The 18,277-nt window shown below is 52.8% G+C and overlaps 1 protein-coding gene across 12 annotated transcripts in view; it reads left to right on the top strand.

The window, feature by feature from the left end:
- The window catches only part of EHBP1 (EH domain binding protein 1), a 186,912-nt gene that overhangs the window by 70,364 nt on the left and 98,271 nt on the right, over positions 1 to 18,277 (top strand). For all 12 annotated transcript variants that reach the window (XM_054177263.1, XM_054177262.1, XM_054177258.1 and 9 more), the window contains 2 exons: positions 1,196 to 1,448; positions 8,474 to 8,657. In XM_054177263.1, the coding sequence (XP_054033238.1) occupies positions 1,196 to 1,448; positions 8,474 to 8,657 (437 nt within the window). The remainder of the gene's footprint in view (positions 1 to 1,195; positions 1,449 to 8,473; positions 8,658 to 18,277) is intronic.

Here is an 18,277-nt window from a genome sequence, read left to right as displayed (position 1 = left end):
TTTTTATTCTCCTCTTTTAATTCCTAATGTAATCAACTTGTGCTTTATTTCTGTGATTGATTAGTTCAGTATTTTAGTATTTAATGTAACTTATAGTTTCTGTCTTAGTTGTTTCATTCCACCCTTTTAATGTGTGACATAATGAAGAGTTTATGTATGTGTTGTTTTATTCTACTCTTTTAATGGATAACAGAATTGATCTGGGGGGGGGGGAGGGGGTTAATGTGATTGATTGTTTTCATCTTTTAATACTTATTTCAAGTAATACTGACTTATTTTTATTGTACCCCACTATTTTAATATTTAATGTAATTAATTTGCAGTTGAGAACACTGAGCACTGGTTAGGCCCCACCTTGATAGGGTTGGGGTAGCAATTGTCTGCCAGCTGGGGAAGAGGTTGTGAAACCTGTTGCAATGCCATTTAGATGACAAATAAGGGAAATAATGACTAATTAGGCTGGAAGAGCCTTAGAAGTGAGCAAAAGATGCCTGCTCCATAGCCTGGAGATGAAAGGAGCCTTTGAAAGAGCCTGGACAAGGGGGAATGGTTTGAAGCTGAGGGAGAGCAGCTGTCTGCTGCCTCATCCCAGCCCTCCCCAAGGAGACCTTCTTGTGACCTTCCAGTATCTGAAGGGGGCTACAAGAAAGCTGGGGAGGGACTTCTGAGGGTGTCAGGGGGTGATAGGGCTGGGGGGGTGGAGCAAAACTAGAAGTGGGGAGAGTCAGATTGGATGTCAGGAAGAAGTTCTTGGCCATGAGGGTGGTGAGACACTGGCACAGGTTGCCCAGGGAGGGGGTGGAAGCCTCCTGCCTGAAGGTTTTTCAGGCCAGGCTGGCTGTGGCTGTGAGCAACCTGCTGTAGTGTGAGGTGTCCCTGCCCATGGCAGGCGGGTTGGGACTGGATGCTCCTCAAGGTCCCTTCCAACCCTGACAATTCTGTGAAATCCATGTGCACTTCCATCACAGGGCAGGACCAGATCTTGGGTGACAGGTTGGACCTGATGATCTTTGAGGTCTTTTCCAACCTTATTGATTCTATGATTCTATGATCATGCACTGAGAGCCCAGGAGCAGCCTCTTTCCTAAGCCTTCAGAATACAAAGATCTGTTCAAATGCTTTCAGGTTTGGGGTTTTTTTTTCCCCCTCCATGCTGAAGCTGCTTCATGATTTTGTTGTTGTTGTTGTTTGGTAGAAGCAGATGTGGAGGTAGCCTCCTCTTCAAAGCCAGAAGAAAGGTTCTGTGGTGACCATTACAATCCCTTCAAGGATGAAGATGCCCCAGAGTACTTGAACCCCTTCGATGAGCCTGACCCTGAGCCCCAGGCACTTGTGACTGCAAGAGACTCTCCTCCTCAGCCTGCCAAAAGGAAGAACGTCAGACCAGTGGATATGAGCAAATACCTCTATGCAGATACCTCTAAAGCTGAAGAGGAAGAGCTAGATGAGTAAGTGTGCTTCTTTATCTTTCAGCAGCTTTGGAAGCATTAGTGGGATCCCTGCCTTAATCTTGAGGTGGGCTGGGTTCAGCCCTGGAGATCCTTAATCACCTCCCCAGGGCAGAGCCATCCTTAGGCAGCTCAGCAGCAGGAAATGCCATGCCTCCAAGCCACGCTGTTCAACAGAGCACCAGCAGTTAGGAAACTCTCCTCTGCCTCATTGATAGCAAATTCCTTGATAGGAAACAAGGCTGTGTAGCTTTGTGGCACTGCATGCCCTGGCACTTGCAAATGAGCCAAACCTTGCAGGGCAGCAGAGCTGGGACCTTCCTGGCTTTCTGCCCACTGTTTTTGCTACCTAAAACAAAGCTTTCCTGTTAAGAATGGAGAATTTGGTCTGTAGTAGTGCAGGGTGTGAGAAGGAAGAGCTGCTGCAGGCTGCAGAGCACATTTTGGAGAGGTTCATACAACTGAATCTCTACATGGGAAAGATTCACAGATTGTGCTGGGTTGGAAGGGACCCTCAAAGGTCTCCTCCTCCAAGCACCCTGCAGGCAGCAGGGACACCTCCAGCTAGAGCAGGCTGCACAGGGACACAGCAAGGCTGAGCTTGAATGTCTCCAAGGACAGGGCCTCAGCCCTGGGCAGCCTGTGCCAGTATTGTGCAGAATTTCCTCCTGATGTCCAGCCTAAATCTGCCCTGCTCCAGGTTCAAACCACTGCCCCTCATCCTATCCCCACAGGCCCTTCTGAACAGTCCCTCCCCAGCCTGCCTGCAGCTCCCCTGCAGATACTGAAATGCAGCTCTAAGGTCTCCCTGGAGCCTTCTCCCCTCCAGGCTGAACAGCCCCAGCTCTCCCAGCCTGTCCCCACAGCAGAGGTTCTGCAGCCCTCTGAGCATCTTTGTGGCCTCCTCTGGAGCTCCAGGTCCCTCTTGTGTTGGGGACCCCAGAGCTAGACACAGCCCTGCAGGAGAGGTCTCCCCAGAGCAGAGCAGAGGGGCAGGATCCCCTCTCTCCAGCTCTGGCCACACTGCTTTGGATGCAGCCCAGGCTGCCCTTGGCCTTCTGTGCTGCCAGTGCCCACTGCTGGCTCCTGTCCAGCTTCTCCCCCCCAGCACCCCCAAGTCCTTCTCTGCAGGGCTGCTCTCAATGTCATCCCCCCCAGCCTGGATTGGTACTGAGGGTTGCCCTGACCTAGGTACAGGACCTTGCCCTTGGCCTTCTTGAACCTCCTGAGGTTCTCCTGAGCCCAGCTCTGCAGCCTGTCCAGGTGCCTCTGGCTGGCTCCCTTCCCATCCTTCAGCCTCACCAACCACCCCACTCAGCCTGCTGCCATCTGCACACTTGCTGAGGGTGCCTCAGTCTCCCTGCCTGTGCCACTGATGGAGAGACTGAACAGCACTGCTCCCAGCACAGACCCTGAGGGACTCCACTTGCACTTTCTTCACTAGTTTCTTCTATCACAGCCCCACATAAAGCTTCTAACAGCTCAGCCTGCCTGCCTTGTGTTGTGGTAGAGAAACCATCAAGGAGTGAGAGGTTTGTGCAGGAGCTGTGCAGCCTGGAATGTGTGAAGGTCTCTCCTGACTCCTTGTTTGTGGTCATTACTCACCAACCACACCACTCACAAGCCAGTGTCTGATGATTGCTTGTGAGGAGCCTTACAAACAACAAGTGCAATTAGCATTAAGTTTTCCATGATTTAATGAGGTTTCTGGTGGCCCTGACATTTGCATGGCTTTCATGTTCAGTGTTCATACAGCTGGCAGATCATCCTCTCTGCTTCTGTGTGGATAGCTGGCTTCTAGGAAACTGGAGGGTTCCCAAGCACTCAAACAGCAGCAATGGCTACAGAACTCTGCAGGGTTTGTTAGCTGGTTGGGGTTTTTCTTCCCCTTTTAAAGCTCTGTGGCCATGGATTCTGTGTTGGTTTTCACTGTGGGGGAAAAAAAAATTAAAGTAAAATAAGTAATAATAAAGAAGTAGAGTGGGGAATGGTGCCTGAGCAAACAGCACTGGCTGCTGTGTGTTGGGGGTCACACCAGGCAGCCCTGGGTGTTCCCTGACCCAGAGATCAGGGTCTAGGTCCCTAGAATCTGCAGGGGAGTAAAAAAAGGGCAGCAAAGCTGGAGGAGTGCAGGCAGCAGGGGTGTCCCCCAGGCTCCAGTGCTGGGGCCTGTCCTCTCTAATGATCTGCATGAGGGCATTGAGGCACCCTCAGGAAGTTTGCAGGTGACCCCAAGCTGGGTGGCTGTGTCCATCTGCTGGAGGGTAGGGAGGCTTTGCAGCAGGGTCTGGACAGGTCAGAGCCATGGGCCAAGGCTCACTGGGTGAAGTTCAGCAAGGCAGGGGCCAGGTCCTGCACCTGGGTCACAACAACCCCATGGGGAGCTGCAGACCTGGGGAGGTGTGGTTGGAAAGCTGCAGCTGGGAGAGGGACCTGGGGCTGTGGGTTGGCAGTCACTGAGCATGAGCCAGCAGTGCCCAGGGGGCCAAGAAAGTCAATGGCAGCCTGGCCTGGGTCAGAAGCAGGGTGGGCAGCAGGGCCAGGAGGTGACCATCCCCCTGTGCTCAGCACTGATTCAAACTGCCCCTTATATCAGCCCCTCCCTCAGTACTTCAGGATTTGGGCAGAGACCTTTTGGGGGTTGTTTGATTGGTGGTTTGGTTTTTTCTGTGTTCATTTGCCCAAACTCTTTCTCAGTAGCTGTTGGACCATGCAGAGGGGAAGGTGGGAAGCTGGGGGAGTCAGTGTGTGTGCTGCCCATGGTAGAGTTAACCTGTGAGGGGATAGTCTGGCTCTCAAATGAGACCTTCTCTAGGGAAAAAATGACAATCAGGCAGCATGGCAGAGGTTGGAAGGGACCTCTGGAGATCATCCAGTCCAAGCCCTCTGCTAGAGCAGGGTCACCCAGAGTCCAGGGTCACACAGGAACACTTCCAAATGGGCCTGGAATGCCTCCAGAGATGGAGACTCCACAGCCTCTCTGGGCAGCCTGTCCCAGTGCTCTACCACCCTCCCAGGGAGGAATTTGTTCCTTCTGCTCCTGTGGCACCTCCTGGGCTGCAGTTGGTGTCCATTGCCTCCTGTCTTGCAGCAGCTCCTTCTGGTGCCTGCATGAGGGCACAATTCTTCAAGCCTGTGCACGGCGCATGGAGAACTCTGGAGCACAGCACTTCAGCAGGTGGTTCTTTCCAAGTTTCTCTCTCATTAGAAGGGTGTGGTGGTTTGTTGTTTGTTTTTTACCTCACACCAAACTTATCTGAGCACCTCAGGATACATCTTTCCAGCTGCAGCTGCACAGGGAATTGCTTTCCCACCAAACATGCCACGTCTGGTGGCTGTTCAGAAGGGTCACTTGTCAAGCTGAAGACAGCCTTGTGCTCTCCTGTAGAACTCATTGTTCTTCAGCCTTTATCTCTTTTATCTCCATTTTCACCTCCCTTTGAACTTTGTGATGTCTGCAGAGAGCTGAGCTGGGCTGTCAGCTAAATGAGAGCTCCTGACAGTGAGGTGCATTCCCCTCCAGCCGGAATTCCTGCCCCTCTTGCTGCCTCCCCTGGAAAACACCCCCCCCCCGGCTGTTCCACCCCCCCTGGCTGTTCCACCCACCCCCTGCTGCTTAACTCCTTCTTTCTCTGCTGTCTTTAGCTGTGCCTGCCCTCCTAGCTCTGTGCTTGGTGGGCAGCCAAGTGGGGCTGCTCAAAGGCTGCTTCCATGCAGCAGGGTTCAGTGCCAGTCCCTTCAGTACCTGCCTTTAGAGCTTTCTCTCTTAGAAGCAGTGGCAGATTCTCAGAAAGGTCTGAAGGTTTTGTGCCTGCTCTCTGCCTCTGTACTTCAGCAAACTTTGCCTTTCAGAAGCAGAGAGATTTGCTGTGCTTAATTTTTCTCCGTGGAAAGAGGTGGATGGCAAAATGCATTAAAATCACAGTCACAGATTGCACTGGGTCGGAAGGGACCCTCACAGGTCACCTTGTCCAAGCCCCCTACAGTCATCAGGGACAGCCCCAGCTAGAGCAGGCTGCATGGGGTCACAGCAAGTCTCATCTTGAGTGTTTCCAGGGACAGGGCCTCGACCACAGCCCTGGGCAGCCTGTTCCAGTATTGTGCAGAACCTTTTCCTGGTGCCCAACCTCAGTCTGCCCTGCTCCAGTTTCAAACCACTGCCCCTCAGCCTAGCACTCCAAGTCCTTCTGAACAGTCCCTCCCCAGCCTTCCTGCAGGTCCCCTGCAGGTACTGGAAGGCTGCCCTGAGCCTTCTCCTCTCCAGGCTGAACAGCCCCAACTCTCCCAGCCTGTCCCCACGGCAGAGGTTCTCCAGCCCTCTGAGCATTTCAGTGTCCTCCTCTGGTCCCACTCCATCAGCTCCAGGTCTCTCTTGTGCTGGGGGCTCCAGAGCTGGACACAGCCCTGCAGGGGAGGTCTCAGCAGAGCAGAGCAGAAAGGCAGAATTCCCTCTTTCAACCTGCAGCCCAGGATGCAGCCCAGTTCTGCTATCAATCAGTGAGACCAACAGACAGATTTTCACAGTGAGTGTCTACAAAAGTGGACACAGAAATTTGATGCTGTGTAAGGGAAACTGAATGAAGAGTTGGGGGTTGGTTGTTTGGGTTGGGTTTTTGTTGTTTTTGCCCAACTTTTGCTCTTGTAGTCCTTTAAAAGCAGTGTGTGCTGTACAGCTCACAACTCTGATTCATGGACTCATAGAGTGGTTTGGGTTGGAAGGATCATCCAGTTGTGACTCTCCTGACATTGGCAGGGACACCTCCTTCTAGACATTGAGACACTTGAAGGTGTCCAGAGAAGGGCAACGAGGCTGGGGAGGGGTCTGGAGCACAGCCCTGTGAGGAGAGGCTGAGGGAGCTGGGGTTGCTTAGCCTGGAGAAGAGGAGGCTCAGGGGAGACCTTATTACTCTCTACAACTACCTGAAGGGAGGTTGTAGCCAGGAGGGGGTTGGTCTCTTCTCCCAGGCAACCAGCACCAGAACAAGAGGACACAGTCTCAAGCAGCACCAGGGGAGGTTTAGGCTGGAGGTGAGGAGAAAGTTCTTCACAGAAGGAGTAATTGGCCACTGGGATGTGCTGCCCAGGGAGGTGGTGGAGTCCCCATCCCTGGAGGTGTTCAAAAAGGGCTTGGATGTGGCACTTGGAGCCATGGTTTGGTTGTCAGGAGGTGTTAGGCATTAGGTAATAGGTTGGACTTGATGATCTCTGAGGTCTTTTCCAACCTGATTGATTCCAGACCATGTTGCTCAAGGCCTCATGAGGGCCTGTTCCTGAGAGGAAATATCTCATGGATCTAGCAAGGCAGCCCCTGTGCATTACTGGTTCCATCTAGAGTGGAATTCAAGTCACTGAGGTTATTTCTCGTCTAATCATGGAATGCTTTAGGTTGGAAGAGACCCTGAAGAAACTCTCCTGCTCAGGCACCATAGAATCACAGAATGTTTTGGGAAAGGGCATCCAGTCCAAGCCTCCTGGCAGGTAGCTCAGGATCAGTTCTGCTGTCATGCAGACAGATCTTTGGGAGTTGCACTGCCTTGGTTACACAAACGTGGCCAGGGGTGTATGAGAAAGGCATCTTGCAGGGGAAGTGTGGACTGGCAGGGAGTTAGTTAATTAACATATCAGTTTGGCAGTGAACCTTCCAGTTTGGGATTGCAAAATATGAAAAGCCAAGAGTAGGAATAAAAAGAACTCAGTGGAAAGAAGGTTCCCATCCAGAGACAAAGCTGCTGGCTGCTCTAAGTGTGCAGTGGAAGCCATTATTTGATCATGGAATCAGTGAGGGTGTCCTTGGTTGATATGTGGTATCTCAAAGCAAGAGACACAGTTTGGGAGTGCTGTGGAGCAAACACAGGGCTGGAATGGGAATGCCAGAAGAGTGATTCTCTGGACTGCATCCACTTGGTGGGAGATGTTTACTGTGTTTCCTGCACCAGGTTTCGTTATGAAAATCACTTTCAAAACAAGCAGGTGCTGGCTGCTGTTGTCTCTAGAGGGGTGTTCAAGGCCAGGTGGGATGAGGCCTTGAGCAACCTGGGCTGGTGGGAGGTGTCCCTGCCCATGGCAGGGGGTTGGGACTGGATGATCTTGAAGGTCCCTTCCAACCCAACCCATTCTGTGAATCTATGAACATCTTGAGGCCTGTGCCTGCTTCATTTCGATGGCAGGGTGCAAGGTCTCTGGCCACAGTGAGACAGCAGCCCAGCTGCTTGCCCCCCATGCCTCCAGCTGCTGGCAGACCTACCCCCAGGCTTGAGAAGTCCCAAACTGAACCATGGGAGCAAGTCCTCAGGGTGTTCTGACAGAGTCACTGCGTGACAGAATGGCAGGGATTGTGAGGGGCCTCTGAAGGTAGCTCCTTTAAAGCCCTTTGGCAGGTTGGATGAGGCCTTGAGCAGCCTGGGCTAGTAGAAGGTGTCCCTGCCAGTGGCAGGGGTTGGGACTGGATGATCCTGAAGGTCCCTTCCAACCCAACCCATTCTGTGAAGGCACAAGTCCCCTGCAGTTTTCTTGCACTCTTCCCAGAAAGGTGTTGGGGCTGTGTGCTGCAGAGTTTAAAGCACCCTTGCTGTGCAGCCCCTGGAGGCCAACATTCTCAGCCCTGGGGCAGCCAAGAGTGAGGCCTTGTTGAAGCACACCTGTGAAAGTGGCCTGGTCCTTAGCTCTGTCCTAATGAAGCATGTTTGATGCTGTTCAGCAGCCAGCAGCTTCACTCAGAGCCATGGCACCCAGCTTGCCTGTTGATTAGCTCCTGCTTTGATAGGTGGCTAAACAGCAGGGAGAAGTTAGCTTGATGCCCTGGAGAAAACTCAGGCCATTTGCAGAGGCTTTGTAACACAGATGGAAGTTCTGCCCCAGTGCAGCTGTCGCTGTGGGAGCTCCTCTGTAGCAGCTGAAAGCAGGGAGAGGCAAAACATGTCCTCAGCAGGGGCAGCAGAGCCACGGTAGCCTCTGTAACCGGCTCTGGGTGTTGGGGTTCGTTCCAAGGAGACAGCAAAGCAATGTGTTTCCCTTCTTTTGCTCAGATCAAACCCGTTCTATGAACCCAAACCAAGCCCTGCTTTAATTAAAGCTGCTCCTCTGCAAGAACCAGAGAAGAAGATGAAGAGGAAGGCTCCTGACCCACCACAGCTCTTGCCAAAGACAGAGCCAGGGAGCGAGGGCACGGCGGCCGCTCCCGCAGCGAGGGAGCTGCCTTCTTCTCCTAAGGTAGGCTCCACACCAGCCTTGCACCCTCCTCCCCCACACCACCTTGCTGCCTGGGGTACACAGCCCCCCTGGCTCCTCTGGGCCAGCCTCAAAGCTTTCCTGGTGCTCAGGGAGACCTGGACAGACTGAGAGCTGGGCAGAGGGGAACCTGCTGAAGCTCAACAAGGATCAGTGCAGAATCCTGCAGCTGGGAAGGAAGAATAAACTGCAGCAGGACAGGTTGGGAGGGGATCTGCTGGAGAGCAGCCCTGTGGAGAAGGGCCTGGGAGTGCTGGTGGGCAGCAAGTTCTGCAGGGGACAGCAATGTGCCCTGGGGGCCAAGAAGGCCAATGGGCTCCTGGGGGGCATTCAGAGGAGTGTGTCCAGCAGATCCAGGGAGGGTCTCCCCCCACCTCTACTCCAGCCTACTGAGACCTCACCTGGAATCTTGCATCCAGTTCTGGGCTCCCCAGTTCAGGAGGCACAGGGAGCTGCTGGAGAGGGAGGGCTTCAAGGCTGCCCAGTGAGGTTGTGGAGTCTCCTTCTCTGGAGCCTTTCCATCCCCACCTGGCTGTGCTCCTGTGTGCCCTGCCCTGGGTGCCCCTGCTCTGGCAGGGGGCTTGTGCTGGGTGATCTCTGGAGGTCCCTTCCAACCCCTAGCACTCTGGGATGCTGTGCAGTCTGGAGTTTGAGAGCTCAGTGCTGGACACTCTGGATGTGTTTGGGGTTTGTGTGTGTCTGGTCCCAGAGCTGCTGAGGCTCTTTCAGGAGCACTCAAGTCCCCTCTCAGTCAGGTGGCTGTGAGGCACCTCCAGACCGGGCGTGCTGGGGCTGTGTTTGTTGTGGGAGAGCATGAGTCAGCCTCTGCTGAAGAGAGCAATGTGGGACAGAGGTTTTTTAAGGTTCCAAGAGCTCACATCTGTGGTGATGAATCTCAGCTCTGGTGTCTCAGCAGTGAGCACCACTTGTGCTTTGGTGTAACCAAAAGAAGCCTGGAGCAGTTCCCTTAAGGGGCCCTTCTTGAACATTAATTTGCTGTGTGTTGGCTGCCTCTGAAGAGAGGGCAGCTGAAGGCAGCAGGCTTCCCTCCCAGCATCTCTCACCCACTTCATGCATATTATCATCTGCTTTGCCTTGTGTTGGGGCTGTGGCAGTTCAGTTTCAGAAGTGGATGAAGCTGCTTCTCGTAGCTGTCGTTCCCTTGCTTAATTACTCAGGCAGGCTGCCGGCAGGGCTCTGATCTCAGGAGAGCAGAACTCAAACCTGGGCCTGCTCACAGCAGAACACAGCAGTCAGGAAGGCCAGCAGCTCGACTCCCAGCTTATTCTGAGCATGGAAAGCCACAAGGGGTGACATGTGAGAGGAAAGCAGGAGAGGTTTGTGACGCTCCCAGCTGAGGTTTGAGCTGTGCTGGATGTTCTCTGTGAAGCACGCTGCACACTGTTTGACTCCTGGTGGAGGGTGGCCCTCAGGTCAGAGCCCAGGGGCATTCTGGTACTGCCAAGCAGAGAAGAGACATCTAAGGAGGAGATTTCAACAGGTTGCTTGATGGGAGGTTGTGTTTCCATTGCTCATTGTTTGAGAGGGGGCTCTTTACAGGTCTGCCTTCAAGGGAAGGGTTTTCTCTGCCCTTCAGTGTGGTGAAATAATGTCTGACTGCTGGATGGGGCCAGGGGGCTTTGGGCTGAGGATTAGGAGAAATTTCTTCCCAGCAAAGGGTTCTCAAGAGAACAGAGGAGCAGCTGTGTGGAGCAGCTGAGGAAACTGAGGTCATTCAGTCTTCAGAAGAGAAGGCTGAGGGCAGACCTCATCACTCTTTACAACTCCCTCTAAGGAGGCTGGAGCCAGGTGGGGCTTGGTCTCTTCTGACATGCAACAAGTGGCAGGACAAGAGGAAACAGCCTCAAGTTACCCCAGGGAAAGTTCAGGTTGGACATTAGGAGCAATCTCTTCCCAGCAAGGGCTCTCAGGCACTGGCCCAGGCTGCCCAGGGTGGTGCTGGAGCCCCCACCCCTGGAGGGGTTTCAAAGCTGTGTGGATGTGGTGCTGAGAGAGGTGGTTCAGTGGCAGTGGCTGAGCAGCAGTAGTGAGGTTGTGAGCTCTGGGGGAGGGCTTGGACTTGGCAGGGGTTTGGAACTGGATGATCTTTGGGGTCCCTTCCAACCCAAACCATTCTATGGACCTATGACTTAGGCCCATGGAGGGAAATGGCTGGTGAGAGGCCTTGAGCACAGCCCTGTGAGGAGAGGCTGAGGGAGCTGGGGTTGCTTAGCCTGGAGAAGAGGAGGCTCAGGGGTGACCTCATTGCCCTCTACAACTACCTGAAGGAGGGTTGTAGCCAGGAGGGGGTTGGTCTCTTCTCTCAAGCAACCAGCACCAGAACAAGAGGACACAGTCTCAAGCTGCACCAGGGGAAGTTTAGGCAGGAGGTGAGGAGAAAGTTCTTCACTGAGAGAGTTATTAGCCATTGGAATGTGCTGCCCAGGGAGGTGGTGGAGTCCCCATCCCTGGAGGTGTTCAAGAGGGGATTGGATGTGGCACTTGGTGCCATGGTTTAGTCACAAGGTCTGTGGTGCCAGCTTGGACTGGATGATCTTTGAGGTCTCTTCCAGCCTTGGTGATTCTGTGATACTGTGAAATGGAGCTGTGCTGGCCTGCTGTGCTAGAGAAAGCTCTGATTTTCACAGAGGGGTTTGGAGGACCTGAGTCCATTGTGGGAAGCTCCAGAGCAGATGCCATGTCCTGGTTTGTTCCATTACAGCTGGAGTGGAAAGTTTCCCTGCCTGGGTGTGTTAAAATATTGTCTGGTCATTTGCAATTCAGAAAGCTTGCTGTCAGCAGAGGCTTTTTCTGGGTTTTTTGCTTTCCCTGTGCTTGAATTGTTTTGCTCCCAGGTTATCTAACAGCATTAGCCCAGCAGCACTGTGCCTGGAGTGCTCTGTGAAATTTGGAAAAGTACTGACATTTAATAGCAGGCAGAATCAAACCCTTGCCACAGTGCCCAGGTAGGACTTGGCCCCCTGGCACAAGCCACTTGTTTGTTTCTTACTCAATAGTGGTGGCAATGTTTGGCAGCTCTGAAAGGAAAAGGCACAGGCACTATGCAAGCATGAGCACACGCCCTGGGGAGGGGGAATAGTCCCCAGGTGGAGGGAGGTTAAACTGCAGCTCAGCTGCACTCTCCTCTCTCAGCTGCCTGGGCACACAAAGCCTCTGCTACAGCTCTGACCACAGCCTGAGTGTCTCAGCATATTCAGTTTCCCTGTCCTGGTTGCCTTTGCAGGAAACAGGCTGAGGGAGCTGGGGGTGATCAGCCTGGGGAAGAGGAGGCTCCAGTGGGACCTTAGAGCAGCCTGCCAGTACCTGAAGGGGGCTACAGGAAGGCTGCAGAGGGACTGTTCCCAAAGGCCTGCAGGGACAGGACCAGGGGCAATGGCTTCAAATTAGAGCAGAGCAGATTGAGATTGGATGTGAGGAACAAGTTTTGCACCAGGAGGCTGCTGGAACACTGCAGCAGGTTGCCCAGGGAAGTGGCTGAGGCCTCATCCCTGGAGATATTCAAGGTGAGGCTGGACAGGGCTCTGGGCAACTTGATCTAGTGGAGGATGTCCCTGCTGAGTGCAGGGGCTTGGACTGGATGAGCTTTGGAGTATTTGGAGCTCACTATCCCCTCACAGGTCAATGGTGTTGACACAAAACCTGGCAGTGCTGTTCTTAAACATCTCTCTTACCAGCAAGTTTGTTAGGTGGAAATTGCTCCTGGGAGATTATTTAACTCATGACAGGTCCCACCTCAAGACACAGGTTCCAAATACTTGAAGTTTTGGTACTCTGTTAAAAAAACCCAGCAACAAAAACCCCCCACCAGCTCTTAGCTGTGGGAAACAGCAGGGAAGATCCTAGGTGCTTAAACAGCAGCTGGAAAGCAGAGCAGGCAAGGCTGACGTTCTTCCAAGTATCCAGCCAGGAATGAAGGCCCTAAGGTATGGCTGGGCACCAAACCTCCTCTGTTCAGTGTTCAGCTGCCACAAGCCTTCTAGGGTTGGCATCATGGCTGTAGGAACCCTGCCACACAAGCACAGTTGTGTTTGCTGGGGAAACATCATAGCCTGGATCCAAGGTTTCACTGTTCCCAGGCAGTGGGGGAAGCTGTTTCCTCACCTGAGCTCTCTGACTTCCCACTCTCAGTCTCCCCTCTCCCAGCTCAAAGCCATTGTCCCTCATCCTGTCGCTCCCAGCCCTTGTCAAAAGGCCCTCCCCAGCTCTCCTGGAGCCCCTTCAGGTACTGGAAGACTGCTCTGAGGTCTCCCTGGAGCCTTCTCTTCTCCAGGTTGAACAGCCCCAGCTCTCTCAGCCTGTCCCCACAGCTGAGGTTCTGCAGCCCTCTGAGCATCTTGGTGGCCTCCTCTGGACCTGCTCCAGCAGCTCCAGGTCCTTCTTGTGCTGGGGGCCCTAGAACTGGAGGCAGTGCTGCAGTTGTGGTCTCATAATACATTGACTTAAGTCTACTCTCATATGAGATATGTCTAAGTGTGCTGAAAATCCCCTGGTTTCCTCTTCTCTTTCCTCACCACAGACACTGCTGTTATTCATTAAGCAAAGCCCCTGCCCAGGTGCTGTACCCTGCCAGCAGTTGCTCAGTGTGACTCAAAGGCCATCCACAGACAAGCTCCAAAAGCATCCTGGGGGCTGATGCCACATCCAAGGGTTTGTCTAAGGCAGAACAAATGCTTAGACAGAGATGCAGGACAACACTTTTAGATGAGCTGAGTGGAAGGGGAGGACAGTGACAACTCTCAGCACAACTCTCCCAAGACCTCAGAGATTCTCTGGTTGCTTTTTCACCTCAGCATTATTGACCTTCTGTGACCTTATAGGGAAGAGCTTCTCTTAAACCACAGGTGAAGTAATGCAGCCAAAGGGAAAGACTAACATTGAACTCCCAGGTGGTAAAGGAAGATCACTCATTGTCCCTTGGTATCCAAAGCTGTCCATTCCCATAAGGACTTCCTGGCTCTCTGAACCATCTTGAATGATTTTGCTCCTTTCCAGCCTCACATAACTGCCAAGGAGTTGTGCAGCTCATTGCTATGACATCTTTGTCCCTTCCCATGCAGACAGACCCATCAAGGCCCAGGAAGGCTTGGGAGGCAGTGGACAGAATTTGAAGGTGTCTGCTGACAGGGACTTGTGCAAAGAAAGCCCTTGGTACAAATCTGCCTTTACATGCAGCCCGGAAACATTTTCTCTTTGGATAGGAAGTGGAACAAGGCACAGAGCCAGTGTGAGCAGAGGGTTCTCCTCTAAGAGAGATGCTGTCCTCAGAAGGCTGCTTAGAGCAGCCCTCCATACCTGAAGGGACTATGAGAAAGCTGGAGAGGGACTTCTGGCAAGGGCTGGGAGTGACAGGATGAGGGGCAATGGTTTGAGCTGGCATAGGGGAGATTGAGACTGGAGATGAAGAAGAAATTCTTCAGTGTGAGGGTGGAGAGACCTGGAGCAGGCTGCCCAGGCAGAATTGTTTGTTTATTCAAAATAGGAATCAGCATTCATTTTAGTTGAGTCAATTAACCAGCTCAGTTTAGGTGGGCTGGTTAATGAACACAAGGTGTGAAGCTAGAGAAGCAGAAGCCAGGAGAAGCAGGGAAGGCTGAGATGGCAGCAGCTAAGCCGGTGAAAGAGTCAGGTGTTACATACGTATGTCCTACACACCCTCACTACAAACAGGATTGCAGCTCCAAGCTCTTTCAGGAGAGGGAATCAAGCCTGGTTAGAAGGGAATTTGTTGCACTCCTGAGTGGCTAGGAGCAAGCTGTTGCCAATTCACATTGCAAGAGAGCTGCCAGGAAGGAGAAGCTGCCTAATGAGAGCGAGGGGCCGGTGCGATAGTGCCGGCACGCTGGCTCCGCGCTCTGTACCAGCATTTGCTGCCCCTGCTCGGCAGCCTGCTCGCTCTCCCTCCTCCAGTTGCTGAAGTCAGGATGACCTTTGCATGAATAAAGTCAAACAGGATTAAGGCAGGAATTTCCAACAATGGGAAAGAGCAACAGATGTAGCCGACTTTGGACGTGGGAGGATTGTTGATGCAGGGTTGCCTAAAGGGAGTGTCTGTGGTCACACACACACACACACACAAAGGGGATTGGGGGGGGTGGGAAACACAACAGTTTCCTACAAAATTCAACACAGAATAGAAAATAAAGAGAAACCAAGGTAAAGGCCTGAAGTGATCTCAGCTTTTACTGCTGCCAAGCTGCCTGCATGGTTTTTTGCCTTGCTGCCTCCTTCCAATTCCTTTCTATTTCCCCCGCTCTCGGCGTTCTCCATCACTGTTGGGGCTTTCTGAGGGGGTTGTGTGGTGGAACAGCCTCTGCTGTGTGAGCCCTGTGACCATCTTTGTGGCCTCCTCTGGACCTTCTCCATCAGGTCCATGTCTCTCTTGTGTTGGGGCCTACAGCTGGACACAGCCCTGCAGGGGAGGTCTCCCCAGAGCAGAGCAGAGGGGCAGGATCCCCTCTCTCCAGCTCTGGCTACACTGCTTTGGATGCAGCCCAGGCTGCCCTTGGCCTTCTGTGCTGCCAGTGCCCTTACTGTCCATACTGTTCTCTCCCCCAACCCCAGCACCCCCAAGTCCTTCTCTGCAGGGCTGCTCTCAATCCCATCCCCCCCAGCCTGGATTGGTACCGAGGGTTGCCCTGACCTAGGTGCAGGCCCTTGCCACGCTCACTGATAGCAGACCTTGAGGAGGCAAGCTGCGAGTTCCCCACCGGCTGATGCCATACCACTGCAAACTTGCTAGACACAACAGATCTCCCTGCCCCCAGAAGGGAGTCTTCCTACAGGTATTACATAAAAAAGCTGTCACCTGGGAAGAGCACAGCTCTGGGTGCTGGAGGCTTTAAGGGCAAGGTGGATCTCAGCACGGTGATCTCACCAGGCTTGTTTCCTAGTCCTGCTGCTGCAGAGGGTTGCTCAGCAGTCTGCCAAACCCCTGTGTGCGAGGTGATAGATCCTGCAATTTGGGATCATTTTAGCAGCTCTTTTAGCTGAGAGCTAATAACATCAGAGCCTAGGTTGCAGATTCCACTGGGAGCTGATTGAGAGCAGTACCAACAAAGCACAAAACCCCTTGGCCTTTGTCCCTTTCTCTTGATGCTCCTCGTCTCAAAGATTGCCATAATCATTTCATCTCTCCTTATGCAATTAGCTATGTTGCTACACATTTATTTGCAAGCTCACTGTCAGATGAGTAGTAATGCTCTAATTTACACTTCCCAAAGCATGGAAATTCCTGTTTAGGAGTGAAGGCTCCCTTCTTCTCCCTCCTACACCTATCCTGAGGTGCTCGTGCAGTGAAAAGTGTTGCAGGAGGCTGAGATGTGTGAATGATAAATGCTGTGCAGGTTGCAACACTTGGATGGGATCAGACTTGTTAAAGGTGATGTATGAGGCTTGAGTCTGAGCTTTCTGCACTCAGCCTGGCTGACATTTTCCCCCCTTTATAGCTCCTTGGGATCTCATCCCCCAGTCTAAGGGAGAGCAATCGATACCTCCTCCCACAGCCCCTTCTCATGGGGCTGATACCACTGGTTGGAAGGCTGAAGTCTTCTGGAGCAGGCTTTCCATGGAGCTGTCTCTTAGTGCTGTCTGCAGATGAGTGTTTGGAGTCAGGAGCAGCTCACCCCAGAAGCCCTCTGCTCTGGAGACAGACTGAGGGAGTTGGGGTTGTTCAGTCTGGGGAGGAGAAGGCTCCCAGGAGACCGTCTTGGGGCCTTGCAGTATCTGAAAGGGGCTCCAAGAAAGCTGGGGAGGGACTTCTGAGGGTGTCAGGGAGTGATAGGACTGGGGGGAATGGAGCAAAACTAGAAGTGGGGAGAGTCAGATTGGCTGTCAGGAAGAAGTTCTTGCCCATGGGGGTGGTGAGACACTGGCACAGGTTGCCCAGGGAGGTGGTGGAAGCCTCCTGCCTGGAGGTTTTTTCAGGCCAGGCTGGCTGTGGCTGTGAGCAACCTGCTGTAGTGTGAGGTGTCCCTGCCCGTGGCAGCAGGGGGGTTGGAACTGGCTGCTCCTTGAGGTCCCTTCCAACGCTGACAGCTCTGTGATTCTATGATCCTGAAGGGCTTTCCCAACCCAGCCCATTCAGTGATTCCAAGCCAAAAGCAGCAGCTCCCTCTCAAAGCTTTGAGCACTGCAACATTTACTGCGATATTATGCTCCAAATGTTGTTTGCTGATTATTTACCACTATATATATTTTGTTGTTGTTGTTGCTGCTGGTTTTCAGGGACTTGAAGCAAAGAACCAAACAAAGCTGCTGAACAAATTCTCTTCATTCCAAATGTTAGGCTTTTTGTTTTTTACTTCTTCTTTTTTCATGCTAATGTCTACAGTCTGTTTGGGGGGGGGGGGGGGGGGGGAGGTGTGAAAAACAGCAATCTCTGCAGGCAGCCGTGCTGCTATTCCCTTCCAAGTGTTGTGCAGCAGATGCTGGGGCTCTCCGAGGAGTTCTACGCCCGCGTCGCGAAGGGGCAGGAGCGGCAGCGGCTGCCGCGGCAGCCCCAGAACGTGGCTGACGCCCAACTCCTGCGTGCTTCGACTCGGCTGCTAATTACGATTGAGCTGTAAAATATTTTGACAGTTCCCAACTGCTGCGTGGTTGTTAGCCAGGCACCGTCAGGGGAGGCAGGGCGCAGGGGGTTGGGTTGCTTTAGCTCTCCCTCCGCTCAAACAAGGGCTGGCAAAACCGACCTGCAGCCTAAAGTGTTAACGGCAAGCGGTGCTTAATGAGGAACGGCTTCCCCTCGCCTCCTGCAGGAGAGGATTCCTCCTTCCCAAAGGCTGTGCTTCCTTGCAGGAGGCTTTGCCGTACCTTTCTGCTTCGGCTTTTCCCTTTACAAGCTTTTACTTGTTGAGGGCTAAAAGCAGAGCCACAGCGCACTGAGTTGGACTCCTGAACTCCCTGCGTGCCTGGTTTCAAGGGGCAGGATTTGCCGGAGTGATAGCTGGGAAAGCTCCTGCTAATGACCCCTCAGCAAACAAACAAACAAAGCCACTTCTCACTGAACGTTTTCCTTCTCCTTGCAGCAGTTAGCAAATTTGGGCAGAGGAAGAATTCCTGGGGAAAACCTCTGCAGGGAAAATTTCTGTTAACCAAGGGGCCTTTTGCTTTGGCAGGGATCTTTTTTGGGGTTCTTTTGAAATGAAATTAATATAAGGGGGAAAAAATGATGATTCCAACTGCATGCCAGTGAAGCTGCAGATCGTGGCAGGCTTGTTCTGTTCATGAAGCTATTGAAGGCTGGAGTTGTGGCTGGTGTTCCATGGGGGCTATCCACAAGAGAAGGTGATCTTCAGAGAGGTCAAGACAGCAGTCAGCCTTCATGCTGCTCAAATAACCCTGCTGCTGCTGCTGGGCAGCTCAGACAACGAGCTTCCAGGCTGCCATTCCTGGTTTGTTTTCTCTTTTCCTTGCTTCATTTATCTGGGAACACTTTCTGGGTTTGTGTGCTGTTTGTGGCTGAAGGGAAGGATTTTTCCAAGCAATTGTGCCTTGGGTTTCTTTCATTCAAAAGAGGGGAAAGCAAGGAGGGGAAACAAGCCCTGAAGTAATAATTCTGGTTTGCCCGTTCAGTCTGTTGGGGA

This window comes from Dryobates pubescens, chromosome 39 (assembly GCF_014839835.1).
Source record: "Dryobates pubescens isolate bDryPub1 chromosome 39, bDryPub1.pri, whole genome shotgun sequence".
Classification (NCBI taxonomy): domain Eukaryota; kingdom Metazoa; phylum Chordata; class Aves; order Piciformes; family Picidae; genus Dryobates; species Dryobates pubescens.
Note: the sequence above shows the minus strand (reverse complement) of the source record. Positions and strands in the feature narration are given on the sequence as shown.